Below are 21473 nucleotides of genomic sequence, written 5' to 3'. Positions count from 1 at the left end.
ATTATTTTATCATACCATGTCATTAGAAAATTTTAACCGCAGTGTATTAAAGCCAAATGTTTAGACTAAAATAGACGATGCGTAGAACTGGTAGAAATATCTGTACCAAAAAGAATATTAAGAAATGACCAAAGCTATGAGCTTTTATTAGTAGTAAGGATATTTTTGGGTACTTGGGCCAGTATCTATGGACGTGATGAAACTACACAATGTTACGTACCAATAATAAATATAGAGCACATATGATAGAATTCATATTAAACATTCTTGCCTCGTTCTACTTCCTAATGTCACCTAAGTATTTTTTTATACCTATTAGCTAGTTATAAATATTTCTCAATGTAGTGAAACTTTATATTCGTAATTATAATTGTAGGAAGAGTAACTTATCATGAAAAAAATAGCTGATATATGACAATAATGTGTATTTCCTGAAGAAAAGTGTTAATGCTTAACGCTGTACGTCGTTCGAGTGGGTATGCGATTCGATTGCTACGTAAAACAAAATATATGTTGTCCAAATTATCTACGTATACTTAAATATATAATACTAAACTCTTAGACATGCTTAGTAGTTTCAATAAATGCACATTAAAAATCTACGTTGTCATACAATAAGAACTTATTTTTATGAACTGCCAGAAATTCAAGAACGCTGTTTTTGTAGCTTCCTTCTCGTTTCCATTTTACGTAGACTTTATTTTTAATATCGTATTAATATAACAAATAGATGTTACGTTTATAAAGAAAACAATGTGAAAATACATAATACCTTATAATGATGCGTGGAGGTTCATTATTCAATGGCATTGCACATCCGAGGGTATTTGCGTTTGACATGGTCAAATAAACATTGGTAATGTGCAACTATGTATTTAATACGGCATACGAGATAAGTTACAATTTCTAAATGAGCCATAGATTACATAATTTACATTACATTATTTATACACAGATCCATTAAAAGAGAAGAAATGTATATTAATTACTTTATTAAAATTTATCCGTGCCATCATACATTGCAGTAAATAATAATATTTATCAGTATCGACGCCTTTTAAATCATGTATTTTTCTAGGTTTCCTTTTTCTGTACTAACATGTCCACGTTGCTCAATAAGTCCTTAATAGGATTTGGTTTAGCTTAAGATTGTAGGAGAGCAGTAAAGGGTCAATATTTATCAATTAATATTTAAATTTAAGTAATGTACTTATTAATATCTCGTTGAGAGGAATATTTTTCGTAATTGCCCTTTAAATGTTACTTCACACTATGTTCTCCAAAGCGGTATAGGGTACTTACTAGTTAGAATAATTCAATTACTAGTCCATGTAATTTTAAAGTAATAAAAATTTAGACGTTCGCCGGCGTCCTTCTAGAATATAGAAATGTAGAAAACAGCAGCTGTGATTTTAAAACCGCTTAAAGAAGAATCTTTGCGATTTTAAGTACCACAGGTTTGTTCTGCGGCGATGCGTGGATATAAAGTGATAAGGGTATATAATTGTCAAGAAAGGAATGAACCATGTTGACCTTATGGTTTCAGTTATGGACTTAGGAAATTTGCCGGCGACATAGTACAACTTAGAAGCACTAGATAGATTAGACAACACATGTTTAGTTCGTAAGTTTAATTATAATTATTGTAATATGCTGTTATTCGTAATTTATTTTGTTGATATTTGTAAATCTACATGTTGATAACTATTTATTATGTGGAAGATAAATAAAAGTAAAAAAAAATTGTTAAATATTTTAAAGACCGAGACGTATCATTAGTCACGTCAGTTATAAAAAGAATTTAACATTTCGGTCCAAATATATTGAATTATACACAATGATTATAATTTTATATGTAAGTGAATAAATTTATAAATGCATTATACCAAACTAAACAATGTTAGCCATATTCGTGGCCATCTTGCCTTATACATTATACATAGAATACTTATACGTTGTATCAAATAGTTGTATCATAATATACGAAATTTACCTGACGTTTATGTACAACGGGATCAATGTACAAGGCAGTTATTATATTTTGGCGTATGTCACATTGTGAAATATTCTATTTTATAATATGACAGGACGTCAAATGCCTTAAAAGTTGTTTTCCCTAACATATTGTAATGTTTATCTTGTGCGTTACGGCACTAAACAGTCCATAATAGTGCATTTCATTCGCAGTAATTTTAAGCACAATTATTATATTTATATGTATAATACATGCCCACATACACCTATGAATACATAATAAAAATATCTTATAATTGTTATGATTAATTTAAAAATATACTATAATGTACTTAATTTAGGATATTATAAAATGGAAAATAAATTTTTAAGGTACAAAATGTGTTTGTTTTGGAAACCTCAGGACTAAAAAATCGTCACTTTATTAAATAATAGTTGTTGCTCGTGGCTTCATCGGCGTGAAACATCTTTCTCGCTACAAGGCTCTCAAACACTGTATGAATTTATAGCGGCACTTGTACGATGCTAGTACCATCTATTTAAATTATATTTTTTTTCCCAACGGAACAAATCACCAGGTCTTAAACAAACCATATTCACTAACTTTCACATGACAAGAAGACTAGAGCTTTTGCTAGCGACTCCATTCGCGTATACGTTTTTTGCCTGGAAAAAACCTTAAAAATTGATAAGGTATTCTATAAATTTCATAATTTTGTTTGCATACCTTTTCGTAGTGTACATATTTGCAGTTACAATGACTTCTTAATTCATCCGATAAATTAATGATTTTGAAAGATATGGTTTATGTTTCAGGATTAAAAATGACAAAGATTAAATATATTTCCTACTTATACGTAGGTGAAATATCAAATTCATTAATCCATCTAAACCCATCCATCGGTTTAGTATTTACAGTGCAAGGTAAATCCAAATATAAAAAAAGACAAGCGCGGCAACAGCGCTATGGCCGCGTGGCTAATTTGAAGGTGTCCTTAAATACGTGATTGGTAGATACTTTATTTTGGTCATTTTAATTAGTTAAATAGTTCAGTTTTCGTGTTATTTTTCTAGTAAACTATGCATTCTTGCGTTTCGTAATATGCTTGAAAAAAGTAGGTCGAAAATCGGTGTCGTCAAATAGTTGGCAATTTACCAACTCTTCTATGCATTAACATTACTTATATTACATAGAAATTTATAACTTCCAGTTTTTGCCTTTATTACTTTATACCTAGGTATATCATGATTCATAAAACGCAAATAAAATAGTTCTATTGCAAAATTAAATATTGTAGTTCACACAAGTAGATACTTATCTGGTATCTTGGAAGAACTTGCAGATCAACATGGAACTTTGAAAATAGCAAAATCCACAATATTCACTGTTCACACTATTTTTAAAATACTTATTTTTTATGTATTGTAGGGACTTGAATTTTCTTTAAGTTTATACCTACATTATACAAAGCCGCGTTATTCCCAGAGAGTAATTTACATGGACATAGTATTCTATTAGTAAATAATAATTTCACGCTAACTTTTTAATTTATTGATAAAGTTGTTATGTATTTATTTTAATCCTATCACCAGTCACCACGATTATATAATTTCGTAAATCCCGCCAAAGTTCAATTTGTTTGCTATGAGCAGAGGAGTCATAAAACAACGGAATCAAAGTTTGAAACCTGATACAGCAGTCGTATACTTTTCTAGTTTATGTTTTAATAATTAAATATAATGTATTACAAAACGATACATTGTAAAAGAGTTACAACAAATTATCATTTTTTTTACAAGTGGGTGATGTGATGTGCGGTACGGAACGTATTTGTCACTTGACAGCGTTGACAGTTGACACCGCCAGTCTTAGGGTAGTTTGAGTTTAAAATGAATAGATTTATTTGCAATTCTAATTATTACGATAATCGATAACGAGGTCTAAAATATTCCAATTATTCTATATATTTGTGTATTACTAGTCTCTTTTTTATCATCACCGATCACCAGGCACTAGTGCTGAATGTGTAGTGCTGAATCGTCATAATATTTTGTTGATATAGGCGCAAGTCTCATAATCTAACCACTCGAATTTTCTATAACAGCTAATTAACACGTTCAAGTTTCGATTACAAAAAAGGTCACATTCTAATTCTCGATTACTTATAATATAATGTCATTTAATTATATTAACAATAATTGTCTATGGCGTTGCAAACAGTCAGTATATATTATTTGATTTGTTTATTCAATCGATTCAATCGATTTATGTATATATTCGAGATATTTTATTGGAGTTATAGAAAATCGCGCAACACTATTTATCAGACAAATAACATTATCAATATCACGAAGTTTGGTTATGTTTTGTAAACATTTTCACAATTTGGAATACTAAGTACTGTAAGTAAATATTAAAACACTTTGTTGGGTTTAATATTGTGCTTTAATCGTCATGGCGGGTCAAGGGCATCAATTTCCCGGCAATTTCCAAGGGAATGCTGGAGGAATGAGGTCTGGTTTTGGCGCTGGACCCATGGGAGGTCAAATGCAGTCAATGCCGAATCAGCTAGCAGGTAAATACTATAAACTGATAAATAAATGTCCGTTCTATTTGAACTCTCAAATATTTGTAAACTAAAATTACTATACAATAAACAAAATGTCTGTAGTTTATGAATGTTGTGGACAGTTTTTTTTTTTACTTAAGTACAATATATAATTTTCTGACTAAATATTTTGTAATTACTTAGGCGTGATGGGTGGTCCCATGGGAAATGCAGCAGGTGTGGTGGGAATGGGGAACCCCATGGTGCCTCCATATGGAAGCGCAATGCAAAACCAAATGGGTAACATGGGCATGGGACCTCAGGTAATACTATTGGTCTATTTTCATTTTCTTTATTCTGATATGCTATTTAATATAAATAATAAAAATAAAAGTTTATTTCAGAAAAATATAAAAGAATAGTTACAGAATTGTAGCACAATAGATAATAAACACAAAATTTTAAGCATTATAGGTCCTCTCACTCCGAAACTGGGTTTAACCAGTATCTTGCGAGTCTGTGTTCCTCCGATGACAAGTTTAGAACTGTATAGATGTAATAATATCAGCCTTGCATTATATACTTGCCCACTGCTGAGCACGGGCCTCCTCTACTACTGAGAGGGATTAGGCCTTAGTCCACCACGCTGGCCTAGTGCGGATTGGTAGATTTCACACACTTTCAAAATTCCTACAGAGAACTTCTCAGATGTGCAGGTTTCCTCATGATGTTTTCCTTTACCGTTAAAGCGCACAATAAATTCACAAAGAATACACACATGATTTTAGAAAAGTCAGAGGTGTGTGTCCTTGGGATTTGAACCTGCGGATATTCGTCTCGGCAGTCCGTTCCTCACCTAACTAGGCTATCGTCGCTTTTTGTATAGATGTAGCATCATGTCATTACAAGCTGATTATTATAATTATATTGAATTGATAGTTATTACTAGATTTAACTAGAAGCAAATTTTTTATCATGATTTGGGATTTGCAATGGCAAATATTGTAAAGTAAATTTAATAAGCTGACTATCTATTTTGTTGGTGTAGTTGTATAACATGTGCAGTATGATATGGCTCTGAGGTCTCGGGTCGCGAAAATAATATTAGGGATATTTTGCTCATTATCAGCCTAGAGTCAGTCATTAGTGCCTGATGATAGGCTCATACCCTATCACATCATGGGACAGAAAACACTGGTGAAAAGTGGTTGCCTTAGTCTCATATCTGCTTCTGGAATAATGGTGCAATGTGTGAATTATATAAGAGTTTATTATGATAGACAAAAATTGATGGAAAAGTTTTTTCTATTTCAGGGCATGGGTGTTGGTGTTGGTGGTGCTCCAGGGGGTGGATTGGGATCTCAAATAGTTCAACAACCTGGTTTGTAAACATAATATTTATTTCTCAAGACAATATAGTAATCAGTTTAGCTATGGACGGAACTGATTTAGTATTGAATTTTTCATAAGTGTTACTGTGCTATTGCTATGCTTTGTAATTTGTGGCTACATTTACCTATTTGCATAATGCCACTTGGAGAGACTATCATGATCCAGTAATTGTTGTATTAATAAAAAAATATGGTAATTATTCAGGTGGGATGCAAGCTGGTGGTGCAGTGACTCCTGGCCCACCAGCTCCCTCTCAGGCCCCAGCAGCAAATCAGCCGCAGCAGAGCAAAGAGTTCAATACTGCTTCACTGTGCAAGTTAGTGTTACTTTTATCTATGTATTGAAAGGAAATTTATGGAAATATGTTTCTTTGCTTATTTTGTACACAGCAAAGTTTATTAATTCAAAGACAATATTAAATTATCTGATTTAAAATATTTTACTTAAACCTGTATGTAGTGTTAATAATTGTCTTGAATTGTTGGTGTGTAATTTTTTTTTGCTTGTAATTGCTATAAGTGTGGAGTATGATAACATGGGTCATTATATTTTATTTTTCAGATTTGGTCAAGAGACAGTGCAGGATATTGTGAGCAGAACACAAGATGTGTTCCAGACATTAAAAGCAATTCAGGTAAAATATAAATTACTTTTAATATAAGGCAGGTAACTATTAAAATTATGAGGTAATATTGCAACCTCATCCAGAGAAATGTTCAGTATGCATGGCCTTAAGTAATGCACTACAGTCTTATCGCTTTTGTAATTCTCTAAACAGTTTCTAATCAATACTCTTTGAGAGTGTTGCCTATCAAGAGGATTGAATAAACAACAGTTTAGTGAATTTTTCCACTTCGCATTCCAATGTATACTTCTGACCCTTCCCTCTGTTTCAGCCTCCAAATGGAACGCAGCACGGTGAGAACGCCAGCAATGACAAAAAAGCGAAGATGCAAGAACAATTGCGCACAATACGTCTCCTATTCAAGAGATTGCGGCTGATATACGAGAAATGCAATGAAACTTGCCAGGTTAATTATATAAATCACACATAAATTGTATATATAAAACATGTAACTGGGATTACAATAATGGGCTCTTCAATGTGCTTCACTCAAGCTGGAGAAATATGAAATAGTATTAGAGAGGCCTATAGTCTAAACCAATAGGATCCTACAGGTCATCCATGAATATAATGATAGTACATAAATATACATTCATGGCTTTTGTTGCTGAAAAACTAGGAAGAGGTACGACTATTCTGCTCAGTTTATGTCTTTCTTATTCTACTGAAATGCAGGGCGCCTGAAGGCATAACAGATGCAAATTCCTATCTAGGATTATTTAGTATGTTATTAATGTAAAAAGCAAATGATCCATGCCTGATGGTTATGATGCAACCGGCGATGAGGATACCTATGCATGCAAATCAGATAGGAATCAGAACTCATTTGTTTTGCGGTCAAGCGTAGTAATAATACCAAACCCGTTTTAGTCACTAGTCGTAATTATATGAGCGGTGATAGCTTAGCGAGAATGGAACAGGCTGTCCTGGAATGCCGTAGATTCAAAGCCTGAGGTACACACAACTGACTTTGAAGTTTTGTGTAAAATTGACAATAATTGCTTTCACGGCTTTCATCGCTTTAACTGTTAAGGAAACCTAATGAGGAAACCTTTACTGTAATGTCCTTTGGAGCGTAAAGAAACACAGCTAATAGTTGTTAGCATGGTTTATTTTCCACTGACGTATCCCATGTCATTCTTACAAACTCAGCCCATAGTGCCATAATACTCCGCATAGTTTGCATACACTACATCTCTCCCGACTTAATTTAATCTTAACGGTCTACTCCTTATAACTAACAATTTTCTCTAATCTACATTTCCGCAACAAAATTGGCTATGTCTTCTCCCGATCCTTGACGTTTTTGTCGGAATCGGTATCTTTCCGCCAACGAAGATGGCGTCGGCTGTAAATGCTGACGTAACAGTTCGCATACATGGGCGTATTGTAATTCAGACGGCTTACTCGGACTGGCGAGATTTACAAGTAGTTCATACGCCTCGTCATGTATACTTGAGAATTCTCCATATAAATTTCGAAGGTATGTGAAGTCTGCCAACGCGCTCTAGGCCCGCGTAGTGGACTTAAGCCTTCTCAGTAGTAGAGGATGCCCGTGCCCAGCAGTGGGACAGTATATAATACAGGGCTGGTATAATAGTAGTAGTAGTAATTATATCTACCTTTTGTACCCAGGGAATGGAGTACACACACATGGAAAGCCTGATACCTTTAAAGGACGAAGCTGAGAACAAAACATTGGACGAGAGACGCAACACAGAGTCGTACAGACTCGCCTTAGAGGAGAATAGGGAGTTAACTGAGCAGGTAAGTTTAATTATCAAAATACTTAAAAAATATTTTGATTGCTTCTCTTATGTAATACCAGTTTTGTTCTGTGGTTCCGCCCGCTTGAAAAAATATGGGATAAATATTTTCCTGGGATAAAAAACATATAGCACACAGGAGTAATATCCTTTCTATTAGTAAAAAAGAATCCAAATCGGTTTAGTAGTTGCTCAGATTAGTGCGTTCAAATAAACAATCAAACTCCTCAGCTTAGTATAGTATTATAGACATTAGTACTTAAACTAGAATCTATCACATAGATTTAGAGTATAATTTAAAGAGTAAAAAGAAAAATCTATTTTTTTTTTTTATATATGCAGTAACAATATAGTCTAGTCCTTGTCTACTTCCAATAGAACTTACATTATACTGTAGTTTAGTTATGTTTGAGATTTGAGAATAAAGCAGTACAAATATGTATTTTATATCTTTTCCCAGGTCGTTTTGAAGAATAAACAACTGAAGGAAGTGATAACGAATCTAAGAACAATTATCTGGGAAATAAATGTCATGTTAACAATGAGGAGATCGTGAATTACTTTGTTATTTGTTCCGTTTAATAGTTCTTTGTGACAAAAATGTAATGTAACATTCTTTCTGAGTGTTACGCCTGTGTTGGCGTTTCGGCAATATTCTTATTACCGAAGTAGAAAACTCTAAAAGCTGGACTGTAACTGGCACTTCAGTTTCATAGTTTATAATGAGGGTACCAGGATTATTTTTGTCACCAATAATTTTGTCGCCTCGAAATATTGTAAAGGCTGTCCAGAAAAATTAAACATGTAATCATCATGTGGTAAAATACTTCTTTTTCTTGGTCAGGCTACAAGGTACATATCTCACCATCTCACCCTTTGTGTTACCACGTTTTTTTAATTACAATGACTCCCACTCTATTCCAAGCGACATCTGGTGAGTTTAAATTATTTGCTATCATGTTCATTTGGGTGGAATAACGGAAACAAGAATGTTTTCAGCGATGTACAAAAAAAAAAGAAATAAAATGGGAAACTATTGGCAAATAATTAATTGAGATAAGCTTCTTGGCAACAAAAAATTGTACAATTAAGCTAAAAGTACATACTATCTACGTACTTTTAACTAAACTGAAGTTATGTAAATATATTTTAATGTAAGTAATGTATTTAAATATAAGAATTGCGAAATTTATGGTGTATTTTTATTTTCATATTATTTGATAATATTTGTCTATTTATTTGTTCCTGCTATTTATTAGCGTCTCCCTCCGTGAATGAATCTTGAAAAGTAAGTATTGTGTGAATTTTCCGATAAAAAAAAATTTATTAAAATTCAATTGAGGTTAATGTCAATCGGTGTGCAAAATTTTAAACCAATCCATACAGAAGGGCATTCGTTGATTCCTAAGAAACATCCAAACCCTGTGATCCAAATCTCTTCAAAACGTATGTACACTAGTGATGTAACGAATGTCATTTCTGAACATTCGCGAATGCGAATGCGAATGCGAATATCTGCTACCGACATTCGCGAATGCGAATGCGAATGCGAATGTTTCGTTTTTGTTCAAATTTGGCGCCAATTTTCTATGATGATTATCTAAATTTTATTATTATCTAAGATGATAATTATCTAAACATTAGAAAGTTATGCAAAGACTGATAAAAAATTATAGAAGAATTTGTTTTTGTTTCTTTCAATTGCTTTTAATTTCTTAGTTGCTAATGTGTTACAAGTTCTAATGAGAATTACATTTTTAAGCTTTATTAAAGTAAACGAAATAATTTTTGTTTATTTTTAAAGTTTAATATTCCTCTACTCAAGTTTAATTACTAACTTAAAACATGGTAAAAATAGTTAATTAATTGGTATGTTTTAAGAAAGAGAGGTATTTTTCTTTGAGAGTCTATAATTTTTTGTTTGTTTGTTTGTTTGTTTGTTTAGACTATATTTATAGTTTATTGTAGAAGAATATTGTTTTAGTTTAGATTTTGATTTTATTAACCTACTATTACACACACACAGTATTACGAATATTATCTCGGAAGGGGTATGCAGAGTCGCAACTAGGGCACCCACTTTTCGCCAAGTGTGTTCCGTCTAATAGTGTGACAGGGGCGAGCCTATCGCCATGTCGGGCACCAATTTCACACTCCGGGCAAAGTGATATTTGGGTTTTTCTGCTCAATATCAACTGAGCAGAAAAACCCAAATATCATTTTGCCCGATCCGGGATTCGACCCAGGACCTTAGAGCGCTGCCGTACCGCACATGCAGTAGAACTATGCCACCGAGGCAGTCTACTATTATCTTCAAAAATTTTTTTTCTGATATTGACATTCGCAAAATATTCGCAGAAATTTTGCGAATGCGAATGCGAATGCGAATATCCAAAAATATGCGAATATTCGCGAATGCGAATGCGAATATTCGTTACATCACTAATGTACACAGGTAATAATATTTTTAGAGTAAATAGCAAAATAGCAAATGCCTAGTTGGGTGTGGAACGGACTGCCAAGACGAATGTCCGCAGGTTCAAATCCCAAGGGCACACACCTCTGACTTTTCTAAAAAATCATGTGTGTATTCTTTGTGAATTTATCGTTCGCTTTAACGGTGAAGGAAAACATCGTGAGGAAACCTGCACATCTGAGAAGTTCTCTATAGGAATTTCGAAGGTGTGTGAAGTCTACCAACCCGCACTAGGCTACCGTGGTGGACTAAGGCCTAATCCCTCTCAGTAGTAGAGGAGGCCCGTGCTCAGCAGTGGGCAAGTATATAATACAGGGCTGATATTATTATTATAAATAGCAAAATAAGAAAAAATACGACATGAAATAAATTCCACATCATAGAAAAATCTGACTTTACTGCTTGTGTTGTTAAAAAAAATATTTTTATTATGCTTTTGAAATTACATAGAATTCTATATCATCAACTGACAGTATGTTTCTAGAAAAACACCATAGACTTCCACTACGTATATGCGCCTTTGCACTATAGTGGACAGTTTTGCTATTATTGCGTTAGACACAGAGTATTCTGACATACACGCGTATTATTTCATGAGCTTAGCTTTCGTATGAATAATACTCAGAATCATAATAAAGTATGTTAATTTATTAATATTCAGTATGTTAAATACATGGCAAGGTTTGTCGTACATTACAATATTGAGCAAAATAAATAGCTGTAGTATTTAATAAATAAATGGCAAGCTCCAGTAGGAAATTACTTAGTTATATTTATGATAGTAATTCCATATCACTCTATGGTATCTACCTACAGAAACAATAGTTCTCCGGATTCAACAATGGGAACTATTAGCAACATTTTCATTGTACTAATACAATTTTAATATAATACGCATAAAATTTTCTATAAACATCGAAACATCTAAACTTAAAATAACCTTAAATTAATACGCATCTATCTACGTTCAATCGGTTTCGGGATTTCGGCGGACGCTTTCTTCTTCTTTTCTAAAATCTTCTTCTCGTAAGGGTGGTTAGGAACTGCTATGTCCTCGGGCGTTTCTGGTTGCGGTTGGTCAGCTTGTTCTGGGATTTCTTGCGATGCCTCCAGCTCTTTGCCAGCGCTGCGACCTGCTGGTAGCGCGTGGAAGGCTTCTGCAAGGTCTGGATTGATCTCTTCAAGTGGTGTGTCTCCGTTTCTGATGTACACTGGTACGTAACCTTGCATGGGTGGTAGGAACTGCCATTTTGGTCGGGCCTCTGGAAATAATAAGAGCAGTAAGAAAATAATCTTGTTTGACGTTTTGGTGCAATTTTGCTTGACTTGTTGCTATTGCAATCAGTAGTCCAGTTATACTAAATGGTCTCGATATATTTTGGTCTGAGCATGAGTATGAAAAAAAAAAAAAATTTTAATTTGCTTTATTGATACTCCTGTTGAGATTAACCTTAATTGAATGAATTTTAATTGGAAACGGCCTTTTTCAGTTTCAATAACTCGATAGATACACCAATATACAAATTAATTCATATTCACAATCATTTAATTAATGAAGCACCAATTGTTTAGATTAACATACAAATGTGAGTGAAAGTTGTTGAAATTCACTTATATTTGCAAGTAGAGTAGTCACGTAAGTCGATTACTAGGATGCTGCGTGCATTCAGTCTGCCTACATAATACGAGCATCCGACCGCTACGATATCTTTTTTAAAATTAGATTCACAAAAAAATAGGTAAAATTGTTGCGCGTGAGCACACTCAATGGTTACGAGAAATATTCATTTTATAGGATATTAAAAGTAAATATAGAGTTCTAAAACTTTTGAAAGTAGAGATTATTTTTATCTATTTATAAATTTAATTTCAAGAGTTATTCATTATAAGTTAAAATGAGTATTTTATAATATTCACTTGATAATAATAAACCTCTTAAAGATATGAACCTCAGTTTGTGTTCCTGGTATGGCGATAGGCTATATCTTGCAATAAAATAGTACCGTTGGTCAACTGTCTTCTCGATGCATCTCTGCAACGACGATACAGTAAGACAAGGTTTACTATGAATTTGATATACTGGACATTATAGTGACTATTGTTCAGTTAAAATGAATCTCGAATGCGAACGTTCATGTTGCGATATCATACAATGGAACCCTTATTAATTGTTTGGATCGATCACGGCGGATCATGGCTGTGGAATTAAAGGTTCTAAGATAGGCTCTAGGCTTGACACGCAAGACCTATGTGTTTATTGATTTATGCCGGAAATAGCGCTAGGCTCGCCTTATAACACTATGGGACGTAAAATACGCTGGACTATATCGACGGGTGCAAAGTAAAAAGAGTTAAATACAAAACAGCTAGTTTTCAGGAGAGCGTATAATAAGAAAAAATGCTCCCATTTTGTTTATTTTAAACTAAATTGTTGAAATTTTCATTGCCCCTTCATTATTTCATATGACATCTAAAAATCTCAAAATTGTAGTTAACTTTTTTCACTTTGCACCCGTCGATATGAGCGCAGTTGCGACTCTGCCCACCCCTGTAGAAATAAAAAAGCGTGAACCTGTCTAAATATATTTTTACCGCTCGATTATTTTATAAACGCAAAGAGCTAGCTCTTTATCAACCCATAAGTACTAGGGGCACTATTTGATATAGGGATCACAAGCACGTCATTTGAATTGATTGAGACTGAGGAGGGGAGACCTATATCTAGTATGCACGAGATGCATTCTGTGCTAATGCCTAGATAATAGGCGGACAGGCCGCTTGTTCAAGTCGTTTTCCTTGTTAGAGAGGTCGTTCAACCAACTCAGCACTGAGATAAAAGGTGAAAGTCTATATACAATATTTACATTTAACTACTATTTACAAGGTATTTTTAAGGAATCATTTTGCCCTATTATCTTCAAGTATTTTTTTTGGAACTATTGTAATTGGTATGGATTAAAATCGATATATCTTCATATTTTGTATATTGATAACCTAACTGAGGGTTATGGAATATAGAGATTTATAAACAGAACCAAATAATATTACTATAAAAGAAGGACGGCGCGCACCGCAGTTATTATATAAGATGTCACATAAAATTACAAAAATAAATAATTTAATTTTTAAGAATTAAATAATGATGAATGAATTAATGCTTCTGACGGCAAAAATCCATGCTACACAACACAACCAAGTCACACCAGCAAGTTTATCTGATGTTAAACGGTGCCCATCATGAATTCCCACTATATTAGATTTATGGTTACATTGCTAGACGAAAAGGAAAGGAAACGTATAGGTATCGGGAAAAGAAGGAAGTTCTTCCTATGCAAATTTCACACATTATACAAGACGCTACAGCAAACTTAGAAATATTATGCCAGATTGACCGCGATAGTACATCGTAGTATCGCAATAAATCTGGCCCATTCATGCTGTAGACGTCTAAAGTGAGGTTCTACAAGATAGAGAAAAGTGCAAATATATACGCTCTTACCTAAGAATTTTGTATGTAAAACATAATCAACATATAGGTATCATAATTCATAGGTATATCTTAGGTATCTTCGATTCACCTTGTGTATGTTCTGACTAGTAAGTCTACGTAAGAATTGCATAATCAAACAATCAATAAGTAAATCGTGAGTAACGATTTTTATCTTAGATTTTATAATTATTATTTCTCATAGATTTAAATGAATGATTATGCGCATCAATAAAATTTTCATTCTTAGTGTTTGCAGAAATAAAGTATTAACTTTGACGGGAAAAAGAATAAGATAACTGAAGTCTGATTTATTAAAGGGATAGACTGCTGTCCTAGAAGTACACAGTGTAGTTCATAATGTACCGTAAAAATATTTTCATGATCATAAGAATAAGGAGGTGACACATACGACTTATATGTACAGGGTCATTTTGACATTGCGTTACTAAATGCAACCACATACTCTCTCTTACTCTTCACCTTTGCTGACATTGTGCCTAAAATCATTTATTAATAACGAATATTTTCACCAAAAATCCTGGTTTTAGTTTTCTGATTTTGTGATTATTTTGTAGTTTAAATCGAATATGGCGTGTGGGCGAGTTGGTTCTGACTGAAAGTATGATTTTGCCGCTGCGAATAATTCCCTTAAAGTAGTATTCGTGGCAAAAGGGCGTGTAAAATTGTAATATTTTTTTATTCATATTTATTTTGTTCGAAACTTTTTTATTTTACGTCTACGCTACGAATAACTTATAGTAAAGTCACGTGTTATTTACAAGAAAATAATAATGTGATTTTATTAAGTAACGCAATGTCAAAATGTCCCTGTGTAAATCTAAATAAATATGAATATACGAAAACGAATTCTTCCACAGCTACGTAATGTTTATCTTTACAGTTGCATTTTGTTTTCCAAGAATATAAACGCCATAAAGTTTGTTATGGGTTAGCCTAACAAAAACAATTGTTACGTAGCGCTAAAACATGAACAGTAAAGTCGCACAATAATGAACACAAACAAGCATGTTTGTGGCAAACGGCACATTTACACTAACATGTTAATTTTGTCCGGGATTGCATTTCCTGTCCCGTTTCTAAAGTATGTACTTTTTGGTTTTGATAGCGTCTCTGTTAAATGGTAATATGCATTTAGTTAAGATTTTAGCGTTATACGAATATATCTTGGATCTTATAGGTCGATTTAATGTTCTATGTTACGTACTAAAATATGCATTTTATTAAACGTTTTCGTTTTTGTAGCTGTATTGAAAATTCTTCTCTTTTCATTTTATTATGATTTAAGAGATTTTTTGGACAAGTTATAAATGTTTTAATCGATATTATTTTGCTCTTTCATTGTTAAAAACTAACTTCTTAGAGTTTTCACTTACAACTTATTGTAGCCGGCTATTCATAGGTCCCAGATCAATTTAGTTTCCGATTTATTTGGACCAAATCATCAATTTATATTATTGTTTTCCTCATTGTCAGTAAATATATTGATACATAACCACGAGAGAAGTTATGGAATGCTTTCCAATGCTCAACTAGACTTATAATGATAGTCGTTAGGAATGTGCAAAAGGTCGAAGGTGGTAAGATCATCGCGGAAACCAGCCGGCTCTAGAGGAAATTATATTTTATACAATCGATTACCGGTATGAGTTGCAAATAGATTGATAAACATAATCTATACAGCAAGCTTGTCTATATAACATAGTTTTGATACTGTAACTGTTATAGTGTTATAAATATGTACAAATAATAAATAAATATTTTTAATAGCACTATGGTGAAATATTTATTTTTAGATACAATGCAGCCTATATTAAATGCCGAGGTGATCATAAGAGCTCGCTAGCGTCCGACGACTATTGACGAAAATATGCCGGCTATTTATTGACCTGCATTGACCATTGATGTTATTTCTTTAAACCAGCAATTTACTCAAGGCATAAAACGTGTTCTTTTAATGATCAACATAGGACAAACCGGTACATGACCTAGCAGTACGTGAAACTCTTTTGACATGATTTTTGGGACTTTTGTCTTTCATACCTGAATATTTCGTGGGTAATTGCGACTGTACTGGTTTGCGTCGGGCCGTCGAGATGTGAGCGTGTGCCGGATAGGTGGCTTTCGTCTAACGGTCAGAGACGGCCCAAGGTTGAGTTTTTGCTCGTCAAAACGCTAACTGTACCTGTTTCATTTCTCGTGCACACTTCACCCAAATTGCTTTTTCTGATAAAATTGATTTTAGTCTCAAATTCGATAGGCGTAGAGTATATAATCAAGCTCACATTATCACTGGGAACAGTGGTTTTAATTTTTTAACTCATGTTCCAAATTGACGACCAAATAAAAAATATTTACCGACTGCGGATGTGTGTGAATGTTGATTCTTAAAACTGGTCTAAAGTCGGAATCAGCTTCGACCAATTTGTATTAACTACTGAGAACAGGCAATTTAAGAACGTTGAAGTACACAAATACTAACTTCGATTATTTACTTGACAGCAAAATTCGTGATTGATATCACAAGTAAATTCATATTTTCCTGATACTTTTGTAGGTAAACGTGACAGAAAAATACGATGTTATTGTTAATATAATATGTTTACATTTCAAACATGAATCGCAATTTAATAACACTTATCTGTAAATAGACTAAAATAACTTGGCTAATGCGTATCCCGCCGATACGGTTTGAACTTAGGTATCGTGGCGCAGTTTTCTCGCTGAACTCGAACACGCATGATAAACTATTTGTGCACTTCGTATTATTATTTGTCTTATTCTAAATAGGTCTCATTATCTTAGTATACACGGTGAGATGTCGCACTAACAACTCTTTGTGAGTCAGTAGAGAAGAAAAGAGAGATTTTAGTTTTGTTAAAACTTGTTAGCGGTTTTATATGTATATAGGTAATGTTAAAATCCAGTTCTACATTATAAAACTTCAGATATAGCGAAAAACCGGCTAACATCCACCGTAATGAACCTGGCAGACAGAGTTTAAGAAGCGTGCGTTCTGAGAAACCACCGCATATCTTTGAAATATTATTTCAATACTGAAAGGACATTTAGAAAAATATATTATCGACTGATTTCTTATGTTTAAGCGAAAGTTAGACACTGAAATAAAACTATTTTATCGCGGTTTTTTATATTATAATTTTCTCCCGACATCCATTCAAACGTCGGGAGAAATTTTCATATAAATAACCGATAAAATCCGAAAAATAGTTTTATTTAAACTATCGACTGTTTTTTTTAAATGTTATAACATAAAAAGGAAAGTATGTACATATTAAAATATTTTGCAACAGAAACCAGGGCTTTTTCCATGCGGTTATTAATGTAAAATTACTGGTATTTATTTAAATGATATTCACATATTAATGTTCAGTCCCGTTATAACTATAAAGTTGTGGTGGCAAGAATATTTGCTCACATTGTCTATTTGGTTATGTAAAGTGTGTGGTAGGTAAATAAGTCATCTAGATTTAATGTGCATATTTATGCATACTGACTACGGTTTGTATAAATTCTCTAGAATTTAATTTTATATCATAACTACATTTAAAAACGTATATTATATAGAATGCTATGAAAATTAAAATTGTGTTTATGAAATATACAAAAAGTATTTATGAAACGGGTATTATTAAAATCTAGTAAACTCGTAAAAATTGGGACTAATAACTGTTGCGTAGAGATTTGTTTATTTCCGGATAATTATATTTTATTGCGTTTCATGTTGTTAATTGTATCTTTGGCCAATACTTCTGTTCCAAATCCAAAGAAGGAAAAATAAAATGCCTGATAAATAATAGAAATATTGAGCAGATTTGTCAATTAGGTACCCACCTCGAATACAAGAGACTGCGGTAGTGGTCATCACAATTATTATTGGCGAATATATGCCTCTCTAATTTTGCCAGAACTTAATAATTTCATTGTCCTGATATAGCAAGGTTCCTAAAGTTGAATTTTTAAAAACAAATGTTTTGTAGTTAACTTAACCTTATGGATGGAATTAGACGCGTCTACTTGACAGTAAAGCCGTTAGTTTAAATTTTCCGACTAGAAACGCAGTAAACTAATTAATTTCTTACTTAGAGATCAATCTCGCAGTGTGATCATGAAAGTAGGTCAATGATGTGTCAAACTGCACAACTTTTCTTATCTGTATAAGGCCAGACAACTTGTAGTGTATTTTATCCGTAAATTGCATCTTTGCGCGTAAAAAAAGTAAATTGGTTATAGCGGGAAATCAACGCTATCTTTTCAATAACATTTCGTATTTAAACAAAATTAACCCCTTATTGTGTTATCTTGAATACTTAATAATTTGTTTTAATTTATTTGCAATAAACTCGTATTTCTTATTAATAAAATTATTAAAAGTAATTTGAAACGTTAAATTTTAATTGTACAAAGTATTGGGTTTGAAATCCTCTTTAAAAATGGGCAGGGGAGTCGTTGTCCTGCCCAGTCGCGTGTAACAACCTACTCGGAGCCGCTCGATCTTGTTTGTTTTTGCATTATTATAAAATTCCATTTAACGTACGTCCTAAGGCCCTATTGATGTGAACTCGTTCCAGCGGCCATTACGTATCATTATACGTATCTTTAACGCCTAACTTGCATGGAATTGGATATCATACGTATTTCAGGCTCAAAGTTACCTGTATCCTGATGCATACCTCGACAATGCGTTTCATTTCAAGAATGCGGTATGTAGTCGTGTCTGTTTTAGACCTTTCGTGGTAAAGATGATATCATATTTTTTTATAATTTGGTATCCGTTTAAGTTTTTAACGTGATGCTATAATGACTCATAATGAATAGACACGAAGATTGAACAGTAAAAAATGACAGGCATTAATATAAAGTACTTATTTATAAGGCTTTATGTTATAAATAAAATATTTGAAATGTGTTTATATCGCACTTGCAAAGAAAAAATGCAGTTGTTTTGACTATCTTGTATCGGTTTAACCACCAGTTGCATACTACGATAATTTTTTATCTTTTGAGGTTTGCGAACGGATGGTAATTACTTAAAATATTGACATTGAGAATTATCGAATGCAAGTAAAAACCGTTAGGTGACCATTTTTCGGTCAATATCCTCTAAGCTATACGCGGTCTAAGCTATTAATTTGGATTTGCATTTACGACGCATAAACTATCCAACGGGTTTTTAATTAATATTATTATTTATTTTTTCTGATCTTAACAATAACTTTAATAGTAACATTTGTCACTATCATTGTCAATTTAACATTTTACCTTGAGTGCAAATGCAGCTTTTTTTATTCACACAATATAGATTTTGTTTCGCAACTGATCATAGCTGTTGGCAGTATGAATGCACCTAATCAAGCATTTATAAAAATATGTACAAAGAATTTGAATAGCCTTTAATTGGCGCTTTGTTTCATGAAAAAATATCCAAAGCGTCGGCACACGATCGCGGAAAGGATGGTCGCGTCACGACTCCTGCGAGCTTAGAAGTTAGACGTGACTTAAATTATCAGTATATCATACGCACCAATTAAACTGTCAGACAAAACATTTGTATTAGCATTTCAATCTGAACTTTTTGCTATTAACTTAAGTAATATTTTTGTTTTTTTGATCACGATTCCCGTACAAAATTTAATATTTTTAAATTACCGGTTAATATTAAGTAACTTACCAATGACCACACAGACAACACAAAACAAAATTATGGACTTGTACATTTCGAACTTAATTTATATTAACTGAGCAGCGCGGACGCGGGCGGCGTGAGTGAGTGCGGACCAGCAAGTGATGTGCGCCTGCGCTCATAACCGGATTAAAAGCGTTAGGACTTAGGACTTGCACACACTGTCACTTTCTTCAATCCCAACTCTTATCTATGAATAGGGATTTTGTTATATATGCCATCAAATTTTATTTATGCACCTTTGTGTATATACAGAGCATACGCTTAGCCAGGATAAATGGTTAAGAATGCCTGAATTGTGTCCATTTCACGAAGAAAGTATAAATATATAAATATAAAATAAACATTATAGAGCCAATAAGTAGAAAATTGACACGTTAAAGTAGGGTTGTATTTATTTCAAAATTAATATGGAAAATAGTATTTTGCATAGGTGTAAAATATCCCTTGGAATCTTTTACATGTATGAAAATGCGATTCAATTTAAAAGGCCAACAATACCAATATAATATATTATAATGTTTATCTTTGTAATTTAAAAAGCAACCAAGAACTGCAAAGGTTTGGATTTTCCATACCCAGCGAGGTCATAGGTTTCGTTAAAATTGTGAACTTTCTGTTTACATCTGTTTTTAAGACGATAACAAACCTTTCGGGTCAGTTTTGTTGATCGGCGCGTCGTCTTGGAATTCCAACTCAAGATAACCCATGGAATAACGCGTTGAAGATAATAATGATAATTAAAAAATAATATCTATTAAAAACATACCTCAACAAATTTAAACGGTAGAACTACTAAAGGAATATTGGGAAGAATTCTATTTTTGAAACGATGTACGATATACCTCTTATCCTAGTCTAGGTATCAATTCATGTCCGCTTTAGTGTGGGTTTGGTGGAATAAACCTTATTAAGCATGTCGCTGAAATGATTTGGACTCGTTTTTATAATCACTACTATGTCCTATGTTCTATGGGTAAAATTTTAGGTAATTCGGCTTGAAAAATCCCACACAAAATGTTGAACCCGGCAATCAAACGCAGTATCTTTCTATCTCAAGCTTATATACAATGCCACTAGATAACTAAAGCGCTAGACCAATAAAAAAAAATGCACATGCGAAGCTATCTGGGAGAATCATACATAATATACAATTGCATTAATAATTGTGTTTTATTTCCATTTGCTTTGTGGGTCATTTATATTCTACATATTTTGAAATAAAAGTTTTTGTTTTCATTTTATCACGGTTTTTTATATTATGGTTTCCCCGCGACTTTTCGAAGGCTTTGCAGCTTTGATGGTCGCGGGGGAGACTGAGGTGTTGGTCATCTGAAAACCATGAAGACTGTAATGTCTTCGAAACGTCGAGAGAAAATTATAATAAAACCGCGATAAAATCCGTCCTATTTTCATTTCATTAACATTCGCGTAAACATAAGAAATCACTATATTCTATTTAATACGCATACAGTTCTT

The 21473-nt window shown here is 33.1% G+C and overlaps 2 protein-coding genes across 2 annotated transcripts; one reads left to right on the top strand and one right to left on the bottom strand.

Annotated features, from left to right (window-relative positions):
* The first annotated feature begins 4290 nt into the window (after positions 1 to 4290).
* Positions 4291 to 9498, top strand: LOC115441679 (mediator of RNA polymerase II transcription subunit 30). Its single transcript, XM_030166555.2, has 8 exons — positions 4291 to 4550; positions 4728 to 4846; positions 5838 to 5904; positions 6120 to 6231; positions 6477 to 6549; positions 6812 to 6946; positions 8176 to 8307; positions 8767 to 9498. Exons 1-8 carry the CDS (start codon positions 4430 to 4432, stop codon positions 8860 to 8862), a joined length of 855 nt encoding a protein of 284 aa, XP_030022415.1. The 5' UTR covers positions 4291 to 4429; the 3' UTR covers positions 8863 to 9498.
* Positions 9499 to 11409: 1911 nt separating this feature from the next.
* LOC115441680 lies at positions 11410 to 20119 on the bottom strand. The gene is made up of 2 exons (XM_030166556.2): positions 19983 to 20119; positions 11410 to 12044 (listed from the first exon to the last, which is right to left on the bottom strand). Exons 1-2 carry the CDS (start codon positions 20026 to 20028, stop codon positions 11740 to 11742), a joined length of 351 nt encoding a protein of 116 aa, XP_030022416.1. The 5' UTR covers positions 20029 to 20119; the 3' UTR covers positions 11410 to 11739.
* Positions 20120 to 21473: the final 1354 nt, after the last annotated feature.

The sequence above is a fragment of the Manduca sexta genome, chromosome 25 (assembly GCF_014839805.1).
Source record: "Manduca sexta isolate Smith_Timp_Sample1 chromosome 25, JHU_Msex_v1.0, whole genome shotgun sequence".
Lineage (NCBI taxonomy): Eukaryota > Metazoa > Arthropoda > Insecta > Lepidoptera > Sphingidae > Manduca > Manduca sexta.
Note: the sequence above shows the minus strand (reverse complement) of the source record. Positions and strands in the feature narration are given on the sequence as shown.

Excerpts from the sequence above, each read along its gene's own strand:
- LOC115441679 (XM_030166555.2), top strand. The coding sequence starts at position 4,430 with ATGGCGGGTCAAGGGCATCAATTTCCCGGCAATTTCCAAGGGAATGCT. Across the intron at positions 4,551-4,727 it reads AATGCCGAATCAGCTAGCAG|GCGTGATGGGTGGTCCCATG; the intron begins GTAAATACTATA and ends GTAATTACTTAG. Across the intron at positions 6,232-6,476 it reads AATACTGCTTCACTGTGCAA|ATTTGGTCAAGAGACAGTGC; the intron begins GTTAGTGTTACT and ends TTTATTTTTCAG.
- LOC115441680 (XM_030166556.2), bottom strand. The coding sequence starts at position 20,028 with ATGTACAAGTCCATAATTTTGTTTTGTGTTGTCTGTGTGGTCATTG. Across the intron at positions 12,045-19,982 it reads TGTTGTCTGTGTGGTCATTG|AGGCCCGACCAAAATGGCAG; the intron begins GTAAGTTACTTA and ends TATTATTTCCAG.